The sequence below is a fragment of the Falco peregrinus genome, chromosome 1, assembly GCF_023634155.1.
Source record: "Falco peregrinus isolate bFalPer1 chromosome 1, bFalPer1.pri, whole genome shotgun sequence".
In the NCBI taxonomy this organism is placed as follows: domain Eukaryota; kingdom Metazoa; phylum Chordata; class Aves; order Falconiformes; family Falconidae; genus Falco; species Falco peregrinus.
Genome location: NC_073721.1, coordinates 13,080,611 through 13,108,409, shown reverse-complemented (window position 1 = coordinate 13,108,409; position 27,799 = coordinate 13,080,611). Strand labels below are relative to the sequence as shown.

Below are 27,799 nucleotides of genomic sequence, written 5' to 3'. Positions count from 1 at the left end.
TAACCTACAAACATTACTTGGGGGCAGGGGGGGGAAGCTTGGCGCTAATTAAAAACTAGTGACAATATAAAATAAATGCAAAATAAAAATTGCAATAGGCAATGAAACTGGTTGGTTTCCAACTGCTGGCTAAACAAGATCTGAGATACTGGAGCACCTCCATTTTGATAATTTACTAAAGACTGTTCTGCAACAGCACTTGACCCAGAAACAACCAGTTCCTTATTTATTGGAGCAAGTAAGGGACTGGAGTCAAGCCCTTGTATGCCTCGCCATAATCTCACATCAGGAGACAGTCGGCCTGTGAATTCGCTTCCCCTTGCCCACTAACTCCCCCAGGATTTTATCACACCGGTCCCTCAAAACAAAACTGTAAATGAGTCACTGGATACAGCACACTTTTTTGTCTTATCAGTACCAGGAACGGCAAAGTATAGGAACAGCATTGCATCAGTACCACCCTTTTTATTAATGACGATGTCCCTTTTTACAGCTTACCCTGCGCTGTCAGAGCAGCAAGCCTTGCCCTGTGCCAGCTGCTACTTAACGCGCTGGCTGGCCGGGCGATGCACGCTGGAAGACCGCAGTGAATAGTTCTATGGACACAGACTTTATTACACAGCGCTAGCATTGTAGCTCACGCAACCGAACAAACCTGGCAGCGCAGCAGGTACAGCTATGGGACTTGAGCATGCCTCGTAGCTCTGGCCCAGGGCTAGCTGGTGAGCGTGTCAGGGAGACTCTATCTTGGTGGCCACTCTGCTCACTTGCAGGTCCAACAAATATTGCTGCCTCTCCAGCGACTGGCTGGCAGAAAGGAAAGGGCCAGTCCAGCTATGCGGTGTCAAAAGGTTCCTTCCAGTATAGCTTCCTTCAGTTTCACACTAATTGTAAATAAAATAGGAAGGGGCACCAGACAGATCTCGCAACTGATTTGATTGGTGACTACGCAAGCGTGTCCTCTGCCCAGCGCTGGCTGCCCTGCTCAGAGGGACTGCCGGGTTAGGGAGCCCTTCATGTGCTCCCAGTTGTTATAGAGAGCGTAGAGGCCAGTAAGCGTCAGACCTGCAATGCCACCTCGTGCTATCCCACGCACTCCACCTGAAAAAGAAAAACAAATTGAAACCCATTAAAGTTACACTTGAGGAAATGGTCAGCTTAATGAAATGCAGCTGCTTTTTTTTTTTTTTTTTTTATAACTTTGCAGAAAGGGTACCTCTGCTAATTCTACCCTCCCCTCAAACCTCTTGCCAGGCTCAAGAAAGATCCTTCCTGATCCCGACATTAATTCTGCTGGTATGGCTTCCTCTCAAACTGTGTTAGCCCTACTGCCCCAGTGAACCACAGAACACTCAAAGCAAAGTTGGCTTCTCCCAGGCCCTATTTTATTCCATCTGTCCTCAACACAGGTGTTTACAGATAGATATGTTCTCTTTCTGCTTTAAGAACTCATCCACTTAGGATTTTAGATGAGGAATAGTAATAATGTTTGTCAGTTATAGTAACTAGGTTTGGGGCAGGGGCAGAAAGGACAGGAGGGGAACTAGTGAACACAACAGCAGCTGATGTGGATGCGGCCGCGGGCTGCAGAGATTCATGAGGGCCACAACTCTGAACTTATCACTGCTTTTTAAAATTTTAAAGCCTTTTGGGAAAAAAGAAAAAGTAGATGAAAGGGATCAACTGGCAAGAATTTGCTAGGGCATACACTGAAAAACTTTATTCTTACTATTACTAATGTTCAAAATCATCATCCTGCAATGGCAAAACCTGAGTCATGCAGGTGATTAAAAATTATTTTTAAATTCCTACTGCTCACTGAAGACTTGAAGCTTCTGCAAGCTGTGAAAGTAAAAATACTGGGCAAGTTTGGCTGCTACTGGCAGCCAGCACCTGGCTGGAGCTGGGAGTCAGATGGCATTGCAAGGCCATTCCATCCATGTGAGGGTTGTGCTGCACCGGGGCAGAACTGCTGCTTTTTCCGAATGGCAAAATGTTTCTACTCCTCAGCAGTAGAAAATGCCTTCATAAAGCTTCCAGAAAGTGCTATAAATGCACAGGAATACCTAAGATCTTGTATGACCCTCAACACTAGAAAGACCTCACTGAATTTGATTCTGCAGTGTTCATCAATCCCAGCTGAATCAAGTTGGATAATGTGCACAGTATATAGAACAAGGCCAGCTTCTGCTCTACCGCTAGATAAACCTGCCTGCTTTACTGGTAAAACTGACAGTGGAATTCAGGTTCCTCAAACCTGAAACCAATGAATCTCAGTAATCAGTGGCTGGTTTTTGTTTTGTGGGGTTTTGGTTGGTTGTTTTTTTTTTTTTTTTTTCTTCCCTCCATTATGGATCATGAAGCTGTCTCGGAGAACTGCATTTAGGCTTGTAGCGGGGCAACAAGCTGCTGGCGTCAGCCAGACTGAGACTGCGTTACCTGTGCTGCAAGATTAAGTAAGATTTTGTTGGAGCTGTTAAACCTACTCACGCTGCCCAGGCAGGTAATGAAACCAAGAAGCTGCAGTACTGATAGGAGAAGTTGGACTTGGTACTAGAGGTCATGTCTAGCCATAGTTTCTAGAAATTTCATTGCCAGACCAGCTGCGACTATCTGAGAGTTTTTTGGGATATACACCTAACTGAATTCACTGCCCTAACTGTTGAGAATTCAACAGCTATAAGGAAAGCCATTCTGTTTATGCACCTACGTGCCTAAATCAGAATCTAGGAACACAAATGTAGACTTAGTTTTGATAATTCATCCTGAACTTGTTGCACAGAAGGCTTTTCACATGAAGGGGTTGCAGCTGGGTAAACAGAACTAACCATGTGCAAGCAGCTTCTGGCAAAAGGCCACAGGTGAAATTTAAAGGACACTTTGTGCAAAACAAGTATTTGAGATAATCTGGAAATGTACTAACTTCTCATTACTTTTGGGGAAAAATTAATAAAACATTAGACAAGCCTGATTTTTCTGCTGTTTATATTGGGAAGCAATTGCTCACAGAAGAAACCTCCAAAGAGGGCTCCTTACCATTACAGTGTACAGGAAAATGCACAAGATGCAGAACATCCTCACTGTACAGAGCTATGACTATTTCTGCAGACGCTTCCCTCAGCCCCCAGGTTCAATTCCTCTACTTTTCCCTTAAAATCCTATCCTTCCTATGGAAGAAAGCTAGGTTGAAGGCTGATGAAGATTCCAGATTCTGTGAAGTCGGGATTGTATAAGAAAGGTACTTTCTTTAATTTGGGTAGCTGAGCCACCTTCTAGCATCCATGCAGACTTAAGACAGAGTGCTGCTAAAACATACTGCTCCTAACACAAAATGTTGTTAATATTTTCACATGCTGAGGTCAGCCAGGTGAGGATGGCAGCTCTGAATCCACTCAGGAGGGTCTAAAGCAGTCTGCAGTTCTTGTAGAAAACTTAGGGACTTTGCTGAAGATGCTTCAGCGGAAATCTGTTTCGTGAACAGGAAGAACTAAACTCGTGCAGTTGGTATAGGTGCATTTACTGAGTGAGAAAAAATCCAAGAAGAAAGCATGCAGGAAATGTTTCTGACCAGGTTTCCTATGCTTCTGCTACAAAATGTTATTAGTTATTTGTTTTGTAGCAATTGTACCTGGCTTCTGAACTATCCACAGTAATTATTCAAGAAGGGAAAGAAAAAACTTTCCTTTCCCTAACTGGTTAGAATCGCATTTGAGTAAATACCTCCAGGTCTGTGGCAGACTTCAAACAGTAAGGCACTGTAGAATGCAGCCCAGTTGCTGGGCAAGAAATGTTAAGCCCTCTGAGAAGATTACCTTGTTAGAAGGAGGAAAAAAAAAAATTCTCCACTCCCGTCCCAGCTGTGTTTGCATGATACAACACGTTCCCACCCCTCCTCTGCAATCACTCCCTGCAAGCTTCCGATACCAAGTCTGCCTTGAAAAACCCTGCTAGAAACACGGTTGTTTCTAAGCCTCTAATCTTGCATGTCTGAGTAAGATAACTTAAAAGTTCCAGCTGACAAACATTTCTGAAAGCAGGTATTTTGAGATCAGGCAACTTGCACAATACTTGAGAACTGCTATGGGTTTCCAAAGATACATCTGATGCTCTCTTAAATGAGAATTTAGTTCTCTGCCTTTCTTTAGCTGCTGTACCCTTTCCCCAGAGTATTGTCCCTCTTCTATACATTTAAAATAGGTTTCAGAGTACACTATGCAATGACACACAGCGTTCTAACAGAACAGCTTTGCTTTTCTTCATGGTATGATCCACTCCTAACACTGAATTTTAACTCGTAGTAGGTAAAGCCATTATCTATGTTGCATAACACGAGGGAAAAATCTTCTGTTTAGGACTTTACTGCCTCTGTTTTCAAAATGTGTTACTCCACTATCCCGGGATAGTTTGTGGGATGTTTAAAGCAAGAACCATCCAACAACAAGCACTAGAAATACCTTAACTGAAAACCCAGACCCACATATTTATGCCAAACAAAAGAAGTGTTAATAGTTGTGTTTACTTTTCTGTCTTCCAGTCTTTCTCTCCCAGATATTCAGAATGCAAACAGTTTCTCTTCATTTAGGGCTTCCATGAACAAAAGTAATTTAAAATGGTTTAAAGGGCTTGACTTTTCAAATGTACAAGGCAAGCTCAGTTTTGCTCCAAGGTCAAGCACAGTGGTAGCTAACCAGAGCCACTGAACCATCAGCCAGACATTCCTTTGAACATCTGTGGGTGGTCCCACGTCAGTAGAAAACTTGAAGAGTTTCCTCCTGCTGCTCCACTAGGGTCATTTTATGAAACCTTTGAAGTGTGAGCAAAGTCTGTGGGTACAGAAATTATTGCAGAAACCGGCAAACTTCTTTTTGGAAACAAGATACATTCCAGAAAAGCATGTTCTGCTCTCAGACTGCTGCAGCTAAGACAGTATTGTGGTTAAAATACAGAAACACAAAGCTTGAAACAGGGAATGTCTCCTGTACTTACTGTGGAGTGAAGGATAAATCGGAAAACCAGTAAAAATTTACTATTTAATTTACAAACTTGTAAGTATTGAAGCTGTTGAAATTACTTTGAAAACATTATTAAAATTCCCTGTCTTCTCACTGAGTGAAAGCAGCAGCACCTAGCTGACAGGAGACTACGCAAGCTACCGTAAAAGGCAGCTAGAACCCTGCAACACTGAGAACTCAGTTCACCGTTTCTGCTTAGCAGAGCCACGCAGAAGGCAGTGCTGCTCTCGGTGGCCACGTGTACTTTTAGACATCAGCCCCCAAGTAACAAAGAAAGCCTCTGCAAGCTACTACCTGTAGTGCCTGCTTGTACTTTGCTCTTATTTCTTCCTTATTTCAGACCCGAAACAAAATCCTTTCACTAAATGCCATTAGAGTAAGTCCTATAGACTTGTTAAGTTAAAAGCAGGTTTTAACACAGGTTCTTTATTTCTAAAGCACCAGACAGCCCTGAACTTTGAAGTTCAGAAGCAAATCCTTCACTTTTCTCCAAATAATGCAGAAAAATAAGATATCCTTGGGCCATAGCTGCAGCAATCTGCAAAAAGCCCCTCGTTCCTGCCCCGCCCCAACAGAAACAAGGAGAAAAGCTCTGCCTGGCCCAAAGAAAAACACAGATTAAGCCCAAAGGGAAGAGGCTTTTATAGCTGAAGAAGCAGTTAGCTAACACAACTGCCCTGAACTTCTACCCACTGAATGTCACAAAACTGATCTCTACCTCTGGCCAGACTTTACTGCTAGCAATAAAACATTTAGCTCCTCTTTAATTAATTCATAATGTATTGATTTTTCAGGGTTGTTTTCTGAGGGCTTAAAACGCAACTACTCCTTTCAGCTACCACTTGCATGCAATTCCCTTCTTTTCAGATGCACACCGTTTTATACCAGATAACGTAACGTCTATTGCGCAAAAGGCATGAGATGCTCTATCTAGTATCGTGTTCCTACTGCACAGAAGTACAGTAAACAAAATAATTCAGTTTGTTCAAAAGCATTATTTTTGCTCCTGTTTTCCTTAACCTCAAGAGGGGGAAAAAAATTATCTAAGAAAAAGATCATCTACAACCTGTGCAACCCTCAGATAAGAGGTAAAGGTTATTTAACTTTTTTGCTTACTGAAGTCTCTGTCAGGAATTTCAATGAGAAATCAATGGCTGTCACACTGGGTGCCAGTCCAAAGTCCTACCCAGCTCAGTATCTTTTTCCCTGAGTGATCAGTCCTGCATGCCTGAGGAGAATTGTAAGATCCTCAGCCAGCTGTACCTTTGTGGAGTGATGACTGGAACCACATGCATTTTCACAGTGGAATGGGGTAATAGTGACATAGTGCACAGTGACAATCATATTTTTGATTTTTGCTACTTTCAGAGACTAACACAGTTACGACAAAACAACGACATTTGATTTAGAAAAGAGGTTGAAAACACATACAAGAGGGCTAAATATCTGTTTTAAGATATGTTGGTATTTGTGCTTTGCAACATTTATCAGAAAAAGAATTGCATAACAGATCTTCATTTTGTCTTTGCTTGAAACTGAAGAATAAATAATATTTATTAAATGGAAAAACCATCCTTATGCACTTAGGTTATCACTCCCTTTCAGCAAAACTCAGAGAGGACTGACCAAGTTGCAACGCTTCTACTACATACACCACCAGCAAAGGAACACATAGGGGTTTCTTTTGCCTGTCACTTAACTTCTACCTAAAACATTCAGTTAAAGTTGTGAGCTCAAAAGTCAGCTTCCATGAAGCTGCAAGTCTAGTGTAACAAGTTAATAACTATACTTGCATTGCTACATTTAGGATAAAATCTAGTAAGTAATCTTGATGTTAAGATTCCATTTCAAATAAGTCTGAAAGCTAGAGGTCACTCTGGTCGAAGGGATGACCTAATATGCTGTTTCAAAACTCCTCAAATCAGTTTTACTTTGAAACTCAATTCAACATCCGTTAATTTAAGCCATATAGCATGCTGAGGCAGATTTCAGCTAACATTTGATTTATAATGGTGAGTTAATAGTATCTGACTTGCTCCAAGGAGGACCCTCAGGGGCTTCAGTCACTTGCAATGGGGAACTTTCAGTGACTTTACACCACTTCCAGTGAACACAGACAGGCTGAACTTCCACAGTCCTCCCCTGCAGACTTTTTAATGCTCTTTCATATTCTCGTAGACAAGCTGTGTTGTTCTAGCCTTGCACAAAACTGCTCACAATCTAACAGCTTGAGAACATGCATATTCTGGAAAGCCTCTTTCTTTTGCTTGACTGCTGGCATTCTGGTAATGATTAACACTTCTACAAGGACAAATTGTGAAAACTGGGACCAGTTCGGGGCAACAAATCTCAGCCTTCAAAGTGTCTTCCCACTATTTTTTTTTCCTGTCCACATATTCCCCTCAGCAAAGGCTTAACTATTTGTTTCAGAAATTCAATCTAGGTTATGTAGTGTATGTACGCAAGAGTGTTTTTCAGGTCAGCAGGGATGCTGATAGGGTTCTTCCATCAGGGCTATGTTTAAAAGTGGACCAGAAAGTTGTAATAAAAAACCTGCCATATTTTATAGTTTCTCCTTAAATATGTTCCTGATCTCTTTACAATAACAGGAGTGATGGTACCGGGAAATCTGAGTGTTTGAACAGCACTGCCTCCAACTCTATAGCCACCCTTTGTAGGTTGCAGAACAGCCTTGATTTGAAATGGCATGTTTGTGGGAGTTTCTTGCTGACACTAAAATATGAGGATGTATAACAGAAATGTCCCTGAAAGCTTTCAAATTTTCCTTTTTTAATGCCAACACAACATGGCATTCTGTGTAACACTGGAAATGATTACAATCTTGATATATGTCACAGATATGAACTAATCATTTGCATATGGTTTAAATATTCATGTTTTTTTAAGGTAAATATATATTGATGCTGGGTAAAGGTGTAAAGGAGGGAAGCTTTACCATACAGAATTAGGAAGGGCATTCTGGCATAAGATGACAGGAGAGGAAGCATGGGAGAAGCAACAAGAGGGATAGAGCATGAAAAAGGAAAATAAGATTTGGAATTAAGTTCTTCAGACAGATGTAAATACTATCTTTTTCACTTCCAGAACTAATCCTCGACCTTTTAGGTCTACTGTGCTACTCTGATTTCATGCATACGGTGAAAAATTTATTTATTTTGAGTTTCTGTGCACTACAGTTCATATGCATGACACACTTGAAATCCAATATTGTAATAGATACAGACTTATTGACTACATTTACCTTTATCAGCCCCACTAGTAGCTCAGCAGATTTTATGTTACAAAACAAAAATCCCCCTGTGCTCTGCTAAGAAAAATTTTTGTAGTGTTAGGTTGACTGTGCATGTGACTGTAGCTGTTGCACTGTGCCAAAAAAAGATTACACATAAGGCCAACCCTATGCTTCTGAAAGGTAAGGCAGAAGCTTCTGCTGGAGCGTAAGATGGTAGCTCTTAATGACTTCCTACAGAAAATGATAAGACTTCTATACGGCTACTCTATCCAGCTGTTGTTGGTAATCTGTCATATCACTCATGAAATCCCAAGTAAATAATTGATTACAAAAGATTACTAATCTTGCACTTAACCTTGCATAAACACGTTGTATTTATGAAGGCTGCTAAAGCCAATTATTTTTGGTTTCAGTTAGTCTAGGCCAACAGGAAAATAAGACTCCTTAAACTGTTTTGCTGGCCTTCAGGAACATTTCTAAGACACTGAAGCTCAGTTAGATATGTAAAAGTACATAGGCTAATTCTGGAATTATCTCCTCAGTAAAATACAGGTGAATCACATAGCCAAACCTCCATCAAGGTACTTAAAAGTTTATAATTTTTTCCTGTGGTAATGTTAATCTGTGGTATCCAGAAGTCCTCTCAAAAAAAAAGATGATCCAGTTGTTGAGCTTGGAATATGTGTTAACAGGTGTTTTGCTGATGAAGCTCAGACCCACCCTCTCTTCTGCAAACAATTCGGTATGCATCAGCAAACTAACCTTAAATCCATGGTGTTCTCAAATAACATTGTTGGTTTTGACCACTATGCAAAGCCTAGAGTCCTACCACAAGACAAGTTTCACAAACGGCTAAGTAATAACTTTATAAATATATCAGTTTCTCTATGTGTATGTATAGTTGTTTTGTGGCTCCAGATACTATCACATCAGTCACTTTTAAGTTTCATCTTGAAGCAGTCAAGCTGTGCTCTGTGTATTCCTCCCCTCCCCTGCCTGGCCCTCTTTCCCTTTGGAAAGGAGCTCCCATTTGCCTGCATCCACTCCTGGACTTGAGAAACTATTGGTTTTATTCCTGCTATACCTGAAAAACATGGCTAAGAATGAGCCGAGCATGTTTTTCACACAGCTGCACTATAAGTCTCAGTAAACATTTGAGTGTTTATTCAGTATAGATGTGTAACAGACATAATTTGGCTCTCATTGATTATTGTTAGTGCTGTGCAAGTTGGGAAGAATCCATTTAATTCAGCTGGAAATTTTTTTTTGGAGTGCAAGTTTTCTTTAAGTAGTCTTAGCTGTGTGAAAAACAGTGTTCGGCTTAGTACACACTGAACTAAAAAGTCTTAGTTCCTACTGTACCATTTTTACACTGCCAATTTTCACAACAGGACGGTATTTAGTAAAAGTAATGAGAATTTTTAGGATAAAGCACAAGAAAAGGAAAACTAGAAACACGTTGCTACTCTACCAGTGCTTTTGTATAGCATTCCTGTCAAGGTTCCAGCAGCTATGGTGTTCAGGTCATCTTCTGCACCTCGTGTTTTTTCAATTATGACTCCAAACGCACTGTAAAGTAGAGCTGAGAAAGAAAAATGTTAGTTAAAACTCCCATTCTCTGAGACAAAGGGCTCAGAATCCAGGCCTGGTGTAACTAGACTACACTTCTGAAGCAGAGATTTTCTGTTTGTTTAAAGGGAGGGTATTTCTCTGCAAAATCCTGTCTTTGGTGGTTTTTCTTCCCAGACCTGTTTCTGTTTTACAGATAATTTTCCCTTCTCTAGCTATAGTTTGGTTATAAAGTAGCATTCCTCATGACATCTAGTACTGCCTCAAGTCATGATAAATATGTGACATAAAGCACTGACTGAAGTTTAAGCCTGTTTTGCTAATTGAAATTCGTTTGAAATAACTTTTGAGGGTTTAACTGTACTGGCAGGCTTCATACTGTCTTCTGTGGGTGATGTGAAACTAAAGGCAACAACGCTTTCTAGGCAGCACAGAAAATTGTTGACCTCATGTGACCAAGATGAAATGCAAGTTAAGTGCTGCATTCAGGTGATGTTATCAAGGGCTGGAGTACAATGGGCTACATTTCCCTTGTAAAGGCTGTTAAATTGCTTGGGATTTGACAGCTGCTTCACCTCATAACTTTGTTCCCAAAGGGCCTTTTGCTTTTGGAGAACTTTGGGGACTGTCCTGGAAAGGAACAGAACGTGAAATCACAGTCTTTTAGTATGGAGGTATGTATAATGTATGCATTTTGATGAAGGGAGAAGGCATGCCCATCCTTTATACCTCATGATATATTTCAAGCTGACTAAAATAATGACATATTCTACCGTTCTTTAAGTGACAAAGACACAACGCCAATTTAATTCATCCCTTGTCCTCCAAGAAATTAAAATCTTTACTTTGCTAAAAAAAAGCAGGTAAATTCTTCATGAACAACCATATTAATGTGGATCAGTTGAACAGTAGCATCTTTCTCCTTTCAGCATAGGCAATGGTATTTTACCTTGTCTTAGCAGCATGTAGTATTAACAATGAGGGGAATGAAAAGCTGAGTTAAACAACATTTTTAAAAATAGTTTAACACATATGTTGCTACCTTTGTTCAGGAACAGAATGACAAAAATTATCAGTAATGCCAAAAGGAATCTTTTTTCTTATCAGTAATGCCAAAAGAAACGCTGCACAAGTGAAAGAACATGCAAAAAAACTTCAGCTCCTTGAAAGGAACTTGTCTGGTAGCTAGGAAAAGGCAAAGCTATACCAAATCCCAAAATACTAAATTCAGCTTAACTCTGTGACTTGGTAGGCCATCTTTTGTAAGAAATATAACCATTTGTTACTGGAATGCACAAACATTTTCTTGAGTAATTTCTTCAAACACAGCTGGAAAAACCTGTTAATGTGTCACTTAACCTGGAACCTTGAACTCCGCTGTGCCTGCATCTCAGTTTTCAGACATGTTTTCATTACATTTGGAATAAAAAATAAGAAAAAACAAAAATACATCCCACCATAAAACTCACTAGGCATATGCAACTCTTATGAGAAGTGCTGTTCCTACTGTAGTTCAGAATCCCATCTCTAACCATGGCCTCTATATTGTGGCTCAAAAGCTGGTGTCTCGGTTAAATGGCAGACTAATCTACTCCTTAGAAATAAGACTCAAACCAAATGTAGTAAATGCAACTTAACCTATCCTTTGATGTGTTTTTCAAGATTCAAATATAAGTAGATTGGGTTGCAACATGATGTAATCTCTATTGTAAATATTGCTGATTTCTCTTTTATTACCACTCTGTGGGGCAACGAGTTACATCATTAATCTTCAGAATAATTTCATCAGTTTTTGATTTTTCCTTTCAGAGTAATGGAGCACCCTTCGGTCTTTTAAGACCTGGGGGGAAGCCAAAGAGCCTGTATGCTCTAGGGCATTAGTTATTCCACTGAATTCTATGAGATCATGTGAAGAGTGGTTTTTCTGAGGGAACTGATGTGATTTTTATTTGCCAACCCAGCCTCAGTTCACAGAAGTTTCCTTCTCATACATTAGGCTTTGATAATTTTTCTCTTTTTTTCTAACCTGTATTAATTATAAGCAACGTTTAGATTTCAAGTGGGTGGCATCATATCTAGCTAAGCTGCCATCATAAAAGGATAAATCTTTATAGTCACTATTTCTTCTATAGATAAACATTTTGTTGACTCTTTAACAGGAAACAGGCATCTGGCAGTCGCTCACATGACCACTGAGTGTTGTCTTAGGTTATTAAAGTTACTGCAGATGTATTAATTTTATTTTTTGCCTTAAGTTGTGAATTCACTGCCATGTATTAACAAGTAAACGTTATCTATAACTTCAGTTATGCCTGTTATTCTGCAACTAGAGTTCTTGTTTGTAATATACTAAAAATATTGGGTTTTAATTAGAGGCTTTTGGCTACTTAGGCTTCAGATTCCATTTTAGCCTTTAATTTCCTTTTCAATGTCTACTGAAATGTCCTCATGATCCAAAGAAAAAAACTTGCAGATTTTTCTGTTGGATTTCATAATGAAAATTTAAGAATACTTTCCCATCAGTTACATCTTTAAACTGTTTTCCCTACAATACAACAACTTTACTTACCCAGAGATCCCAGAGTGTTGGCCCATAATGCTCCTTGCCTTGTCACCATATTTAGAATTCTAGAAAGGAATTAAAATAATGTGTTTACACTACACATCTCATTAATAACACTGGAATAATGAACCAAAAGCCCTTCAAAAGAAAACAGTAAGGAAGAGCACACAGCTTGGTAATACATAATCTCCTCTATCACAGATACTACAAACAGTAACACAGGCAATACCGAGAGCAAGTATTTAGTCCCCTCAAGTCTTAGGAAAGGTTTTCTCTCTTTCCAGGTCAAACTTGGCCCTTATTAAGAATCCAATTTCTTCCCTTTGAATTACTTTCTAACCCCAGTTGATAAATGTTGCGTACGTGACGACTACACATAGCTACTGAGAATGACTGATACACTTATGCTGACTTAACTGGGTAAAAGACCTCCAAGGAAGCTTAAATGCTCTTCTAGAAGGTGCAAGCAATACAGGGACCATGTGTCAGGGAGCATGGCGATGCCTGAACAAATGGCATGGGTATTAAAAGCCAGTCAGAAAGAGGCAATCTTTTGCACTTCCATTTGTCAAACTTAGCACCCAACAAAAGGTAAAGTATCCTGAGTATTGCTGTATGTATGCTTCCAGACTAGCACTAAAGAAGGAAAGCAAATCTTTAGTGCACTCTCAGGGAAGCACAATGCCACTTCTTTTTGGCATCAGTTGTCTCCAGAATGGTGACAACAGCAGCCAGAAGAAATGACTGATCTTTATCTTCCAGCAGTGTAACACTGTCACAAGCACAGTACTGCTCTGGACAGCTGACTACCACTGGAACTTAGTTTATCATTTAAAGCAATGAAATCATCACAAGTTATGTTCCTTCTGAATTGAGTTCATTCTCCACTATTTTTCCTTTTTTTTATAATTTTCATTAGGAGACACAGACCATTACTGAATATGGTTAAGTAATGAATTTAATAATGGAACACTGAAACAAGAATAAAAATTTAAGATGCCAGGGTATTGACAATCTCCCCCTAATTACACCCCCAACACCCATTTTGTTAACATTGCATCAGTTCTGAATGGATGAGAAAATTCGTAATTTTAATAACCATAACATACTGTGAAACATTTGATGACAGAATATTAACAGCAAAATTCAAATTAAAAAAAAATAATGTACATGTTAAGGATAAATTTGAAGGAAACACTAGCTAGGCAAGTCTCGTCCCTGCATCTGATTAGGAAAACATGGAACTTAATACACTGTTGCAAGGTGATGACCTTCAACAGGCCTTTTCCCTTGAAGGGCAAGGCCTACCAACAGCGTGCGGCCTGGCTGCCACCTACTGGGCTTGAACCAGCTACCCTTGTGCTTAAGAGCGTGTTTTTGTCTGACTTGGCTCATTCTGAATATGTAAAATACAATCCTGTTCATCTAGAACATTACAGAAGAGTCATAATTATGGTGGGTGATATTTTGGTTCTAACTCTAAAGATGGTAAAGAAGGGGATGAAGAATACAGAAACAGAATTTAAAAAGGAGGTGAGCCTGGACAAATGTGCTAGGAAATACTAAAATTCCTCCTCTAAAATTCCCTTTTTCCAAAGTACTGTGGGAGTGAAAACTGTTTCCCCCAGTTATACCATTCCTCTAGTTTCCTATGTCTCCTTCAGAGGCACTAAGTTTTCTTACAGTTACGTCTAAGCTACCAGTACTTCTAGAAGGAGAAACATACTGCTGGAAAAAATGCCTCTCTATTTTTACCGTGTTCTTTCAAATGATCTGCTAAGGTGAAAACAGTGAATGCCGTGGGTGTTCATGGACACCACAATCCAGAACAACTTCCACCACGCAACACTTGCTCAGCAGCATGCACCAATGTCATGCCTAATGCAAATCCACATGGGCCTTGCTCCTGAATTGTCATTTCTTCCTGTTTGAAAAGTTTGGGAAAGGAGAGAGACCTCACTCTCAAGTAAGTGACAGAGAAAAACAGCTCAAAGCAAAACTGTGGGGCTTTTTTCTGGGAATATGTCATCATATAAAACCATCATTTTGAGTTTGAAGCAGATTACTCGTAAATATCAAAGTAGTGATCTATTCTCAAATATTTAAGGTAAGTCAGAGGACATAGCACTTGTCACTAAATGAAAAGCAGAAAGCTTGAACCGAACATCATTATAACTAAAAACATTTCGTGACTTGATGAAGACAAACACTGACTCTCATTTTTCCCCATTAAAGACACAAAAATACATTTATTTTTGCAGCATATTTAGATCTAACCTTGTAGAAGCTGGAAGAAACAACTCTGTCACTGAAGTGTACTGTTTTTTGAGATTAAACACTTACTGTACATTTCTAGGTTTTGACCACGCCATATTTTGTGTCTCCTTCAAGCCAAGTCGCAAACCATTCAGTGCACCAAATGCTGCCCCTAGTTAGCATAATGTCAGTTATTAGTTTTTAAGAAGAAAAAGGAACAAAAAGAACAATACTAGAAGCAAATACTGAGAAGAGACTTCAGTGTATAGACTGAAGTCAAACAGCTGTTTATGTAAGGCTATATTGCAGAAGACAGAACTCAACAATCTTTGTCAGTTACTGTAGTACACAGGTGTTACCTGGACAGTTGGGAAAAATGAAAAAACTAAGCAATGAGACCTACCTGTCATGCAACATCCTCCAATGGTAAAAAAGGCCAACTCAAATCTGCCTCGAGTTTTGTTGGCTCCTGTGGGCAAAATAAACTCATCTGTATCCTGGGGGGAAACAAAACAAAAAAAAATGCTTTTGTATTTTCCAAGCATACCAGCTTCAAAATGTAGGCCATATTACATTTCTTTTTTCTTTAATCCATACAATGAACTAAAGAAGAGACAGGTACAACCAGTGTTTCTGGAAAACTGTTGTCTATGCAAGCATAGAGATGGAATATGCTATGTGTATGCTTTAACAAGAATGAAAAAAGACCTAAAAAAGATAGTGAGCTTTTTTTTTTCCACCTAGCTGTAATCCTAGATTACATCAAGCAGCCAAGGAATTCATACTGTGTGGGATGTTGTTTGGGCTTTTTAAAAATTACTATTTGCATAATTATTTATTATATCCTTGCAGCAGACAACACAAGATTCATTCCCCTCTAAAAACATTCCTGTTGTCTGATTACGCAGCACTGAGCAACCTATACTGATGCAGAAATGCATTAAGGTTTCCCACTACTCTGACCTTGAAGAAAAACTGCCCTTGTACTGAAAGCTGTATTTTATTGCGCTAAGTGACCTATTTTAAAGACATGAAAAAAGGAAGGAATAGAATAAGTGATGATTAGGCATGAAATATGGGATTGGTAGTTTTTTACATGTCCACCTTTCTCCCACAGGGACAGGCCTATGTTCTCATAAATCAGGTTGGTCTAAAAAGCTAGAGAAATGGGCTGATAACAAGCATATGTGTAGAGAGGTGGTGGTCCAAAGCACTTTTTGTATATGAGACACCGACAAGATGTACACGTGTCAATAAGGTGCTAAAGCAGTAAGATCTCTTTTTTAATGCTTCTGTGCTTTCCAGTTATGGTATTATTCACCCCCTATTTAACCAATTTGTATGACGGCAACAACCGCAGGCTCAAATAATTGCACTTAGTCCATACTTGGCACTAAATGTGGATGGCAATACAGAAAATAACCCCAGCTTCTAAAACTCTGAATACTTCAGCAATAAGCTGAACCTATAATATGGTTTCTATCTTTCCTGTCACTAGGTATTTCGAGAAACTGAGCGCGTACACGACTTAGCAGTTCCCAACAATTTTCACTATTGTCCAAAAGGTCAGGATGAAGCTGTCATTGTCTGTAAGTAACCTCTATGTTTCTATAAACACCTAGGAGGGCTATCCTTTAGGTTTCTGACAAAAGGCTGGCATGCTATTTTATAATGCATACCTGTTGAAGGTAACAAAAGCATTGGAGAAAACACATTTTGTGCCTGCATTACTGGACTAACAACAAAAAAAAAAAGTGGGTTTTAAACTCATGAGTACCATTGTACCACTCATCATTATGGGAAGGCCAGGACCAAAATGTAAGATTCTCAACAATCAGGCTGACTTTCCCTCTGCATTCTGAAAGCCAGTGGATGGTCTTTAAATACAGGAGACCCTCATCATTCCACGCACACCTTCACAGACAAACCAATTTTAAAGGCTAATAATTTAAGTTCTTGTATTCTAAAATATTAGCTATGTCTTTTTCCTTGGGTTTTTAGAATCACAGAATAGTTCAGGTTTTAAGGGACCTGTGGAGACTGTTTAGTGCTCCTAAAAGCACTGCTCAAAGCAGGGCCAGCTACCGCTGGCTGCTCAGGGCCGTAGCTGGGGTTTGTGCTGCTTCAGGGATGGAGACCCCACAGCTTGTGTCTCCAACTTGTTCCAAGTAAAGTTTTATTCTCACATTTAATGTGAGATTTATTTCAATGTACTCGCTAGTGCTGAACATAAAGAGAAGTGTTACAACACAAACTGTAACCTCTAGGGTTCCATCACTAAGGAACTGTTTCAGAAGTTATTCATGACAGTAGCACTTTCTCTTCAAGCAAGCCTTTTTTTTTTAATAAAAAATCTTTTAGCATACACATATTGTTCCAACAAAATTCTGTTATACCATTTTTGACACCAGTATGTTTCCAGATATACTGTACTAACCAAACAAGACCGCTTTAGAGAGGGTATTTTCAGAAGAGGTCTAAATAATCACTTAGTGTTTTTTTTGACCACTCAACAGGAGGCCACCTAATCACACTAGGGAATCTACTTCAAACAGAGGCATATCCCCTGTTTTGTACTGCTACGGGAATGTTACGTTGTAATCTTGACTACAACAGCTTCTAGTGAGAGAGGAATATAAAAAACAGCCCCCAGAACTGCATTCAGAGTTTTCCACTTAAAAAAAGCTGTGACCCAGCATACCGTGAAACAATAGGCACACAGATTAGCAGACATTCCACAACCGTTTACCTTCAGTGCTCCTACAAAACTTAATGTTCTCCGATAACCCAAGTCATAAATATATATATATTAACTAAATAAAATCATTAAAAAATGCATCCTTATTGGATTAACTACACCTTTTCAGCTGTAGTTAATATTGTTGAGAAAGGAAAACATTCTAGGATTTTATTTTCCTTATGGGGGCCTACTGGCCATCAGCTGATGTTAACTAATGTTCAGCTGTGTAAGTATGATAATTATTCTGTAGAATAAACCAGAAAGCTCTACTTCATGATGGTCTCCCTTCAGCTGGGAAATGACGTAAGGTAAGTGCTGTGAAGTCAGCACATCGGATGACAAAGCCTGTATCAGGTCTGGGGTTTGGTTAAACACTTCTGTAAACGGAGGAAACTCATCACAGTATAAAAAACTGATCCGCTTAAGAGTGGAGAGTTTCTGGCTGCTCCTACTGGTTGAAGGGGCTCAGTGGAGGGCGTGACAAATGGCAGAACTTGTGCAAGAGCGCTTGGGGCTGTATGCCTGAGTACGGAGGGAGACATCCCCTCTTCAATGGAGAGAGACACTTATATTGATGCAACGGTCTTACTTATCCTAAATATTTAAACTGATTTTCTTCTCTTAGATGCCATGGCGCTGCAAGCTTTTATTAGGAACAATACTGAAAAAAATCGTTCCTTTCACCTGCTCAACAGTTCAAGACTTCAGTGCACACTGCACAGCACTGTGGGGTTTTTGACGCCTTCACGCATGACTGTACAAACAACGGAATCGAGTCCAACAAAATAAAAAGAAGCTGCCTTCTTACCTGGACTAGATACCTGGGATCCAAGTTTAAATACGGGGACAAAGGGCTCATTCCAGTTACTGAAAGGAAAAAAACCCAGAACACGTGACCACCACTTCCCCCAGTAACAATTTCCCACCCAGTGAATTAAAAGGGGGCTGACCTCGTGCGCTGAAGCTTAAGTTGCACAACCGAGTAAAATACGGCCCCGGCCGACAACCCCCCGCTTTCAGGGAGGACTACGGGAGCGGCACGAGTGGGACGGACACGCCGCCTCCGTCACCATCGCCCGTCGCGCCACGCTGCCCGCCAGGGCCCGGCTGCGGCGGGCCCCGTGTGTCACCCTGCTCCCGGCGGCCCCGGCAGGCGGGGGAAGCGCTGCGCTCGGCTTCCCGCGGGCTCGGCGGCCGGCAGAGCCCCAGCCCGGGACGCGCCGTGCCGATCTCCCGGCGGCGCCGCGCCCCGGGCCAGCAGGCCCGCCTGGCCCTGCCCGCTGACGGAAAGCGGACACAGCCCCCCCACCCCGGCCCCGCCACCCGGGCCGAGGGCGGCCGGTACACCGGCCGCCCCTGCGCGCCGGTACTCACGTGGCACCCCGGCCAGGTCGGCGTGCGAGTAGCCCACCCCGCCGGCGCCGAACAGGCCGCCGAGGCCCGTGCCCTTGGAGTTGCCGCCGCCCTCCATGGCGCCACCGGGCCCCGCCGCCCGCCGCAGCAGCGACCTCCGCGCCGCCGCCGTAAAGCGCGCCGCGCTGCTTTCCGGCCCGCGCCGCCGCTGCCGGCGGGGGAGGAGCGCGGTCGCCATGGTGAGAGGGGTGAGGCGGGCGGGGAGCCATTTTGCTGCGAGCGGCGGTGGCCCCCAGATCCCCTCGCTAGACGCGGCTCGGCTCCGGCCCCGCCGCTCCTTCCGCGCCTCCCGCCGAGGGCGCGGCTGGCGGAAAGCGCCCGGCGCCGCGGGCCGGAGGATGCGGAGGGGCAGAGCCGCCGCCGCCGCATCGTCGCGCCGTCCCCGGGGGGCGGCAGCCGCCTGGCCCCGGCGGCCGCTGGCGGGCCCGCGCGGCTGAGGCGGGCTGGGCGGGCCCGCTGAGGATGAGTGCGGGCTGCGGGCGGGACCCCCCTCGGAAGAGAGCCCGGCCGAGCACCGCCAGCCCCGGCGGCAGCTCCCAGGGAGAGCGGCCGCTGCTCGGTCCCCGCCAGGAGGGGCCTGGGGGCGGCAGCTCCGGCGGCGGCAGCCCCACCACCGCCGTGGGGAACAAAGGTTTGTACCGGCCGGGGCTGCACCCTCCCCGGGCCGAGGGGAAGCGGCCAGCTGAGCGCCGGGGCTGGGCGCGGAGGGGGCCTCGGCGGGGGTCCCCCACCTCCCTTTCCTCTCGGCGGCTGCGGGGTGCCGGGGGGCGGCTGTGCCCGCACGGCCTGGGCAGTGCGGAGCTCGCCCAGGCCGGCCCGGAGCGCAGCTCCATCGCCTGGGGCTGGGCGGGAGGCGGCGGCCGGGCCGGGGGCTGCGCCGAGGTGCGGGGTCCCCCCTGCTGCTTGCGGCCCCTCCGGCCCCTGTTCGCGTGATGCGCTGGAGGGAGGGCAGCGGGACGTGGCGGGAGGCCGCCTGTGCGGCTGCACGTAGCCTCCCCGGAGCCGGCCTTCAGTGCTGGGGCTTTCGTCGTCTCTAGCTGAGCTTCGCGCAGCCAGCGTGCCCCGGGACACCCGGCGCCCCCTTGCTTCCCTGTGGAGAGGGGTCTGGGTGCCGGATCGCTTTGGGCCAGGTTCTGCACAGACTTTCCGGCAGCGGTGCAGCCGTGCCAGGGAGGCGTGAGCCGCTAAAGGTAGCACGTTCCGTGTGAGGGGGCAAATCCTCGCTGCGAGAGAAATGACGTTCGGCGGGGTGCTGTGCCAGGCTGTCGCGGCCGTGAGAGCTAAGGGTGGTGACAGTCCACATGGGCATGTGGCTGCAGGCCTGGCGTGCTGCTGGTCATGGGGGCTGCGCCTCCTGCCCTGGAACAAAGCTGCGTATAAAAAGTTCCCACAAGCCTCTTTGGGAGACTTTTATTTGGAGCTAATGCTGTCAAAATCAAATTTCAATGCACGATAAAGTACCTGTTTCAGGAATAGGAAGGAGTGCAGGGACGAAAAGAAACCTGAACAGATTTGCTGTGGTCCTCGGTTGATGAGTTAAACCTCAGTAACCAGTAACTTAGAGGCAACTTCCAGTAGACAATGGTTCGAAGTTATATACATATGCACTCCTACAGAGCGATAAATAAGAATGTTCTGCAAATTCAGTTGTTTTCCTCAGTGGTAGATTCTGAAGAATGGTTTCTTTGTGGGATTTTGTCTGTGGAATCTTGAGCAGAAATTTAGAGATCAATTTTAAAAGAAATTACACCGAAGTCTGCTTTTATTTTTTATGCTGTATGTAAGCATATGTTGTCTTTTTGTTGTTGCTTATGTTTTTACCACCTTTTCTGTAGCAAAAAGAGATGTTAGTAGTATTAAAATTATGCATACTGTGTTGGTTATAGGGCTTAAAGGGCTTAGTCAGATGTTAAAATTCAGACCAAAACCATTTAATTCTGTGCTGCTGCTATAATTTCTATTTATTGTGCTAGAGAATTAGTATTCCTGCCTCAATGCAAATTTATACCTCAAGAAGTAGTCAGCTGCCTTTTGAAGAGGTTTATTTGTCCGATGTTTTAACATGTCTCTTCAAGTTATTTTCTGACTGTTTCTGCCCCTTTTCCTGGAGGCAGTGGGTTAACGCTTCAAATAAAGTGAAATTTGGTAAACAGAATGACTAATAGACTTCAGTTTTAGTGAATCTTTAGAAATAACGATCTTCTAGTTAATAAAATCCTTCAGTTATTTTTGTCCGAGTGGGGTGAAGCTGTGTGTTTTTTGAAAAAAATTGAATGGCTGAGTATGGCACAGGTATCCTTGTGCTTGCACTCCACATACAGCTTTGGTGTTACTCCCCAGTGACCTAGTCACGTGATGGCAGTTTTGCACTATTGTTTCAGAAGAAACTAAAAGGATTTAAATATTTTCTGGAGATTATTTTTGTGTTCTACAAACTGTACTTTCGATGACGATATTTAATAACCAGCTGTGGAAGTCTTCAAGGTCTGGAGTGTTAGGGAAAGCATTTATGAAACAATGTCTCTTTAAGTTTTCTATGGCCTAAGCTACCTATGCTACAAGCTACACAACCTCCATTTGCAGTAACGTGCTGAGTCTTTATGTAGTGACTATTAATTGGAATAGCCAGATCTGCTGTACTGGTTTTTAAGTTCTGCAAAACTACTGTTGCCGTAGGGGAACTACAAATTTTACATACCTGGTTGAAAGCAGTGGGTAAATGCCTTGCATAGTTAGTAGTGGCAGGTAGATAACTTCTCTTGACAAAAGGAAAGAAAAGGAACTGAAAAACTGAAAGCAGTTGCTAGATTTTCAGAATTACCTTTAAATAACAACAACAAAACTAAACTAAAAAAAAAAATCCTAAGATTACTTTCCAGTTGCGAAATAACTGCTTTGAGTTTTTTCTCCTTACCCCTGCCACCCCCTCAAGTCTCTACATAATTAGTTCATGTGCTGCTGGTTTTGAAAGCTTGTCTGAACATCATCACAGAGATAAGAGTGTTAATAGTAAATTTCCAGAAGTCCTTCACACTTTGTTGCTGTTAGGGGAGTAAGCGTTGACAGGCTTTACAAATGGTTTACAGATGGAGGGGAGAAGACAAAATCCTTTTCTCAGCACTTGTCACTTCTAATGTGTACAATCTTTATATTAAGCCTCATGTTTCACAGTATGTTGCATATAAGTAAGTTTCTCAGTTGGGTCTTCTAAGATGCCTAGTTGGTAGTTTTTTGTTTGGTTGGGTTTTTTAAAGCTATTTCATGTTGTCTCTTCATTCCAAACCAACAGAAGTCTTCCAGGGCTCGCTGTAGTGGTAATTAAAGGTGATAATGAGAGCTGGAAAGTTGAAGTTGTCTTTTTTTTTTTTTTCCTCTAGAGATTGACTGTAAGTTTTTAACCATATTAAAAAAAAGTTGGCTACAAAACCCCAACCAACACACCCCCCAAGTCTGGCATTTATAAAAACTATTACAGAAGCTACAGTTGCTGACTGCTAAAAATTAAATATTGCATCACATGTAGTTTTAATAGTATTAGTGGAAGCTCCTTGTAGTAGAGATAATGAGGACTTAGTTGAGGTGTTTTTATCTTCGTCAAGAACAAGTTACCTTATTCATATGAAATCATGTTGCAGCTCTATCATGTTTCATGTAATAATATAGTGAAATGTGTTTTTTCAGTTTGTAAACAACGGACAATTACCACTTGGTTGGAGAATAAAGGACCCAAGACAACTGAGTCCAAAAGGTAAAATGTACAGCATACCTCTTCAAAAGTTGTGTTCTTTGAGTGGGCCTGTGGGGAACTCAAAACTGTGGGTTGCCAGCACAGCTAGCTACTGAAAAAAGGCAACCCTGTTTCTGCTGGTTTCCTTACCGTGGCACATCCTCTTGAGTGTAACTGACTGACAGTTTCATTACAGAAAGCTAACTAGTCCCTCACCCCTCCCCTCTAAGTCCCCAAACACAAACTTTTCTGCTTACTTAGCTTCCTGAAGCACCTCATTCTTTAGGTGAATAAACACTGCTGCTCCTGCAAAGAAAAAGCAAGGGCAAGGCCAAGTGGGACTGCTGCTTCCAGTGGCGGTGAACTGCTAGGTCAAGTTAGCTGTAATATCGGGCTATGCCCTTAGTCAACAGCTCTGCTTTTATTTTTGTTTAAGATAGGGCAGTAACAGTTACAGATTTGGGCTGATGGTCCTGCATTCAACTTGCAGTTCTGTTAATTTACAGACAAAGGTCTGTTTTGGTTTGTCTCACTGGACTGTGATTGTAGTATAAACATGTGCAACTTGATTTAGTTTGGACCGAAATTTACAGGTGCTCAAATGTAACTTCAGGTTATTCTGTGAAGGTTTTATAAAAGTTTTGCTGCTGAATGGAACCAGGTAAAGTTTGATGTTTCCTGCTAACATAATCTGTCAGGAGCAATGTGTGCAAGGCAGTGTTAAAATTAAACACCTAAGAGTTTAACTGTCTGTTGCAGAGGAATTTCAGATATTATTTTCCTGTAATTCCACTTGCAAATCCGTTGCTTTATATTTCATTGATGTTTGTTAATAAATAGAAATGGAAATCCATAGCAACGCTAAAATAGGAAAACTTGGGATGATTAATACAGAACTACATAGGACTCAATTACAGGGTCATAGGTTGCAGTAAAGCAAAGATATTAAGAGGATGCTTGAGGAGGGAGCAAATACTTTTTTTTTTTTTTTAAGTTTCCCTTTAGAGTATTGCTTTTGTGTGCTCTTCCCCAGCCTTGCTGACAGACTACAGCCTAGTCAGTTTTTAGCAGGTTAGTTGTATAAGCATTTAATGTGCTTTTCTATTGCAGTTGATACCACAATCTGAATTTGAACAGTCTTTGTGTTAGATTTGATTTCTTATCTGAAGCTGACAACAGATGTTGTCAATACCTTTAAACAGTCATTTATTGAGATGGCAGCAGTAATTTTTTTCATCAGAATTTTCAGTGCAGAAACAAATGTTTAGGTGGGAAGTTACATTATCATAATATAAAACCCTCTAAAATCCTTTTGTTTTCAAATAATTTTCCTATGCGTGAGGTTCCAAGCTGTCATCTGTTGCTCCAAGCACCTTTTTTTTTTCTTCTCTTTTTGTTCTGTAATGATAAAGGTGTGAATGCTGTTTCTTTACCCAGAGTGCTTTTTTTAGAAGAGGATCTGTTACCATTCATGGAGAGAATTAATGTGTTCAAGAATCTATTAAGATATTCAGTTGCTGAATTTAGGATTATGTAGATGGGATACTGGGCAATAACCAGACATACAGAGTTTAGCGTACTTAAGTTTGCATTGGTTGTATGTAATATGTATCAATAAATTCAGGCGGGGGTATTGTTTGGAGTGATATAATCACCAAGAGTAGTCAGTTGTTTTAATATTTATATGGTGTCTTAAGTATTTTTCTTTATCGATACACTGGTACAAAAATTAGTACATAAGTGTGAAATTACTTCCCAGCGTTTTCTTGAAAAGTTTAATCTGCTCATACAAAACTTGCTTCGTTTCCCTGTGTAACCGTTAGGATGCATTTCTTTCTGTTCTTTGTGTAAGACAGCACAGGACAAGTTAGGTGATTTTTCTCTTTAACTTTTCTTACCAGTTCTAAATATATTTTACTCATGCTTTTGTATTTGTAATTTTTATTTTTTTTAAAGTCATGGACTGTTTATAAAAGTAAGGAAGTAATAGGATGTTTTTGAAATTGTGGACTGCTGTGTCCTGGTCTTCTAAAAGATGAATTTGTAGCTCTGAGGGAATGGCTACAAAACCATTGCTTTCCTTTTTCACTGTATTTAACTGATTAAAATGAAAGTTAAGGAGGACTTCATCATGACTTTGAACTTTTTTTATCTGGAGAAAATTAGCTAAACAGCTTAATACTGTTTAGATTTGAAAATAAGGATAATGAATAACTTGAATAGATTTCTAAGATAAGCAACTGATTCATCATCCTTTGGATCCTTTAAATGGAAATAGGTTGTCATGGAGATACAGTCCCTGGTGCAGTAAAACTTCTTGATCCTGTTAGTGCTCACTTGCAGAGTATAATGAATAAAATCCTGTATTTTCTATTGTATCTTTATAATAATTTCTTTTTAAAAATATATATACACAGAAATTTCATTTGGAGACAAGACATTAAATTCCCTTCTCTTCCACAGCTTACACAGCAAAATCCATAACAATACTGAAGCAAATCCCAAGATGACTTCCATTAAAAAAGAGAACTTTTGTGAGCATGATGTGAAAAAGCTAGAGAATATTTGTCAGCAAAATTATTCAAAAATATCTGTGGAAGTTCGGACAAAGCATGTAAATTTGCCTCAGACAGTCAGCATGTGTAACTGGGTGGCTGAGGACAAAGATGCAATCTTGGACACAGAGCCTGTGAAGGGGATGCAGTCTGGAGACCTCTTAAAAAATGCCAACGTTGACCAGATGCACAAAATTGGCAAGCAGGCTCAGAGGGGCTGTGAAGAAAGCAGTGACAATTGGACTCAGAAGAAATTGCCATCAGGCCAGTCTTTAAAAATGGGAAATACAAAACTTTCTTCAAAAGATACTGAGGCAGATGAGCAAGTGGCTTCATGCAACTCACAAAAGCTGAAGAGTTGCAATTCTGTCAGTTTAATGGGTGAACAAGAAGAAGGGGATGTAGTTCCAGAAAGTCCACTTTCAGATGCTGGTTGTGATGCTTGTGTATCTGATCTTGGAGGTCCTGGGAAACTGAGCAAATGTCAGAGCAGTTCAGGGGATTCACCTGCTTTTGAGAAAGAAAGTGAACCGGAGTCACCGATGGATGTAGATAATTCTAAAAATAGCTGTCATGGGTCAGAGGCTGATGAAGAAACAAGTCCATTTCTCGATGAGCGCGAGGAGATAAATATCTCAAAATCCATAAACAAATCTTTTAGAATTCAATATGGGGATGCTGAACTGGAGTCAAGAAAGTCACGTTTTTCTGCCAAGGGCTGTGAAAGCTTTGAGGAAACAGATAATTCTGTTAAAGAGGACAGTCTGCATACGAAGTCACCTGCGCTGTATCCTGCTCCGTCATTAGAATGCAAAAGTGCAAAACAGGGTGTGAAGAGAGATTCCAAAATCACCTCTCACTTCATGAGGATACCTAAAGTTGAGGAGAAAAGGTAGTGTTCTGTCTGCCTCTTCATCTTTTTTTTCATGCTCAAAAATTTCAGAATACGTGAAGAAACTAATGGTCGTCTTAGTTTCATCTTTTAAAAATACTAATCTGTTTTGTTGAAGCATTAGTGCTGCTGATGCTTTGGTTGAAATAGACATGAAAAATCTCCCTTTTGAACACAGTTGTAGAGATGTGTATGCATATTTTTCAGGGTTTGTTTTTTTTGGCTTTATTCATAATTCGGGAGAGAGAAGGGCTGGTGATACAGACTACAGCACTGGAAAGAGAAGCTGCGGCTGTGACCCGGGACTCTGCATGCTAGATGTTGTGTAAAGGGTAATCTCTTCTCCGAGAGCTTAGATTTCAGTGGGAGCAGACAAAAGTGAATAAACAGCAAAGGAACAAGCAGAAATGAGAGGGCAGTGTGTATTGGTGTAATAAGCAATTTTCTTAGTTGACTCAAGTCTTTAAAGTAGGGCAAGAATGTAGTTTTGCACATCTTTTCTGGGAGGTCCTTTCTGGGTGTGAGGAGCAGCACAAACCATACTTTTCAAGGAGGAGAGGAAGAAGGTGATGGAGATTGGCTAACTAGCGGTGGGAGCTTGCATCTGACAGATCTTAAGAGATGAGTGGGCTGAGATTGGAGATGAATTTGCTGAAGTATGGAAAAGGGGGTCCTAACGTTTAAAATAATGGGTTTAGGGAGTACTCTTTTCACTAATTTAAATGAATTGTAGCAAAGCAGCAGAGATTGAGGCTTGTGTTTGTCAGTGCTAGAGCATAGTGTGTTAAAATAAATCCATGTTTGAAAGGGAAACTCATGCAGAAGTTTTGCTGTGTGGATAGGTGGGAATCCTAGCAGTACTTTACGGAATAATTAGTAAGATAGTGTGTGAGGCTGCAGAGAGATTATTTTTGCTTTTATTTTTGGGGGGTCTAAACAAGAGGATGTGAGGGTTATAAACTGCAGTGCCGGGCAAAGTAGTGGTATTGCCTATAGTGCTTAAGAGGGCAATTAGAAAATCTTAAAGCTTTCCTCCTGCTTTTTGTTACGCCAGGCCTACAGCAGAAGGTAGAGTGGCTCAGATCCTAACTCGCAGAGAAGAAAGCAGTGGTGTATCAAACAGGTTTCAGTCATCGGTAATGCTGTGCCAGAATTACCCTCTGGCTCTCAGATGAGCGCAGTGGGCCTGTACCCAGTGTCATGCCGATGTGGCTACACCATTTGTATGTGATCGGCCAGGCTGGAGGTAATGTCTGCACCTGGCAATACTGGCATATGCATGGATGCAGCGAACAGGTTGGACTACATCTTTATCCGAGGGTGGAGTAAATTCGCTAAGGGGAATTTAGAGGTCTAAACAGTACCTCAGAGTGCAGGCTTTTAACTAGTTTTGCGTTCTACTCTGAGAACTTCCTCCCTCTTGCGTGAGAAACATCTGGTATATTACATCAAACATACAGCAGGTTCAGATTTTTCTTCCCCAGAATATCAGATCCATGCAAATACCTTTGACCATCAAAGAGGATTAGTTCATCTGCTCTTGCATATAATTGAATTTTACAGGTGTGTTTTGGATTACTTTTAAATGTCTACTTCCATTGCAAGTGTTTTATGCCTGACATGAAAAATACAACCCTAGTGAGAAAGGGTAGTTAAGAAGTGTTTTGGGTTTTTGGTGGGGTTTTTTAGTTTGAAGAAAGAATATGTGCATCTCTGCATGCACATTTGTTTGTTTTCTAATAGTTGAGAAGGGGCTTTAGAGGCTATCCTGACAAATACTGACCAGTGAGTCTGTCTCCTGTCCCTGGATAAACAGATC

The 27,799-nt window shown here is 41.6% G+C and overlaps 2 protein-coding genes and 1 non-coding gene across 7 annotated transcripts in view; 1 reads left to right on the top strand and 2 right to left on the bottom strand.

The window, feature by feature from the left end:
* Positions 1 to 445: 445 nt before the first annotated feature.
* On the bottom strand, positions 446 to 18,926 carry TIMM23B (translocase of inner mitochondrial membrane 23 homolog B). Its single transcript, XM_055808357.1, has 7 exons — positions 18,768 to 18,926; positions 18,202 to 18,260; positions 15,057 to 15,150; positions 14,741 to 14,825; positions 12,404 to 12,462; positions 9,737 to 9,847; positions 446 to 1,101 (listed from the first exon to the last, which is right to left on the bottom strand). Exons 1-7 carry the CDS (start codon positions 18,862 to 18,864, stop codon positions 986 to 988), a joined length of 621 nt encoding a protein of 206 aa, XP_055664332.1. The 5' UTR covers positions 18,865 to 18,926; the 3' UTR covers positions 446 to 985.
* Positions 13,012 to 13,214, bottom strand: LOC114011963 (small nucleolar RNA SNORA74). The gene has a single exon (XR_003554131.1). It is a non-coding gene; the product is annotated as a small nucleolar RNA SNORA74 (small nucleolar RNA).
* Positions 18,909 to 27,799, top strand: part of PARG (poly(ADP-ribose) glycohydrolase) — a 71,099-nt gene continuing 62,208 nt past the window's right edge. For 4 of the 5 annotated variants that reach the window (XM_055808303.1, XM_055808290.1, XM_055808296.1 and 1 more), the window contains exons 1-3: positions 18,992 to 19,437; positions 22,488 to 22,554; positions 24,997 to 25,980. In XM_055808303.1, coding sequence (XP_055664278.1) covers positions 19,269 to 19,437; positions 22,488 to 22,554; positions 24,997 to 25,980 — 1,220 coding nt within the window. In that variant the 5' untranslated portion in view covers positions 18,992 to 19,268. The other variant, XM_055808308.1, reaches the window with a different exon arrangement.

Excerpts from the sequence above, each read along its gene's own strand:
- TIMM23B (XM_055808357.1), bottom strand. The coding sequence starts at position 18,864 with ATGGAGGGCGGCGGCAACTCCAAGGGCACGGGCCTCGGCGGCCTGTTC. Across the intron at positions 12,463-14,740 it reads TCAAAACCTAGAAATGTACA|AATTCTAAATATGGTGACAA; the intron begins GTAAGTGTTTAA and ends ATTCCTTTCTAG. Across the intron at positions 9,848-12,403 it reads CAACACTCTGGGATCTCTGG|CTCTACTTTACAGTGCGTTT; the intron begins GTAAGTAAAGTT and ends TTTCTTTCTCAG.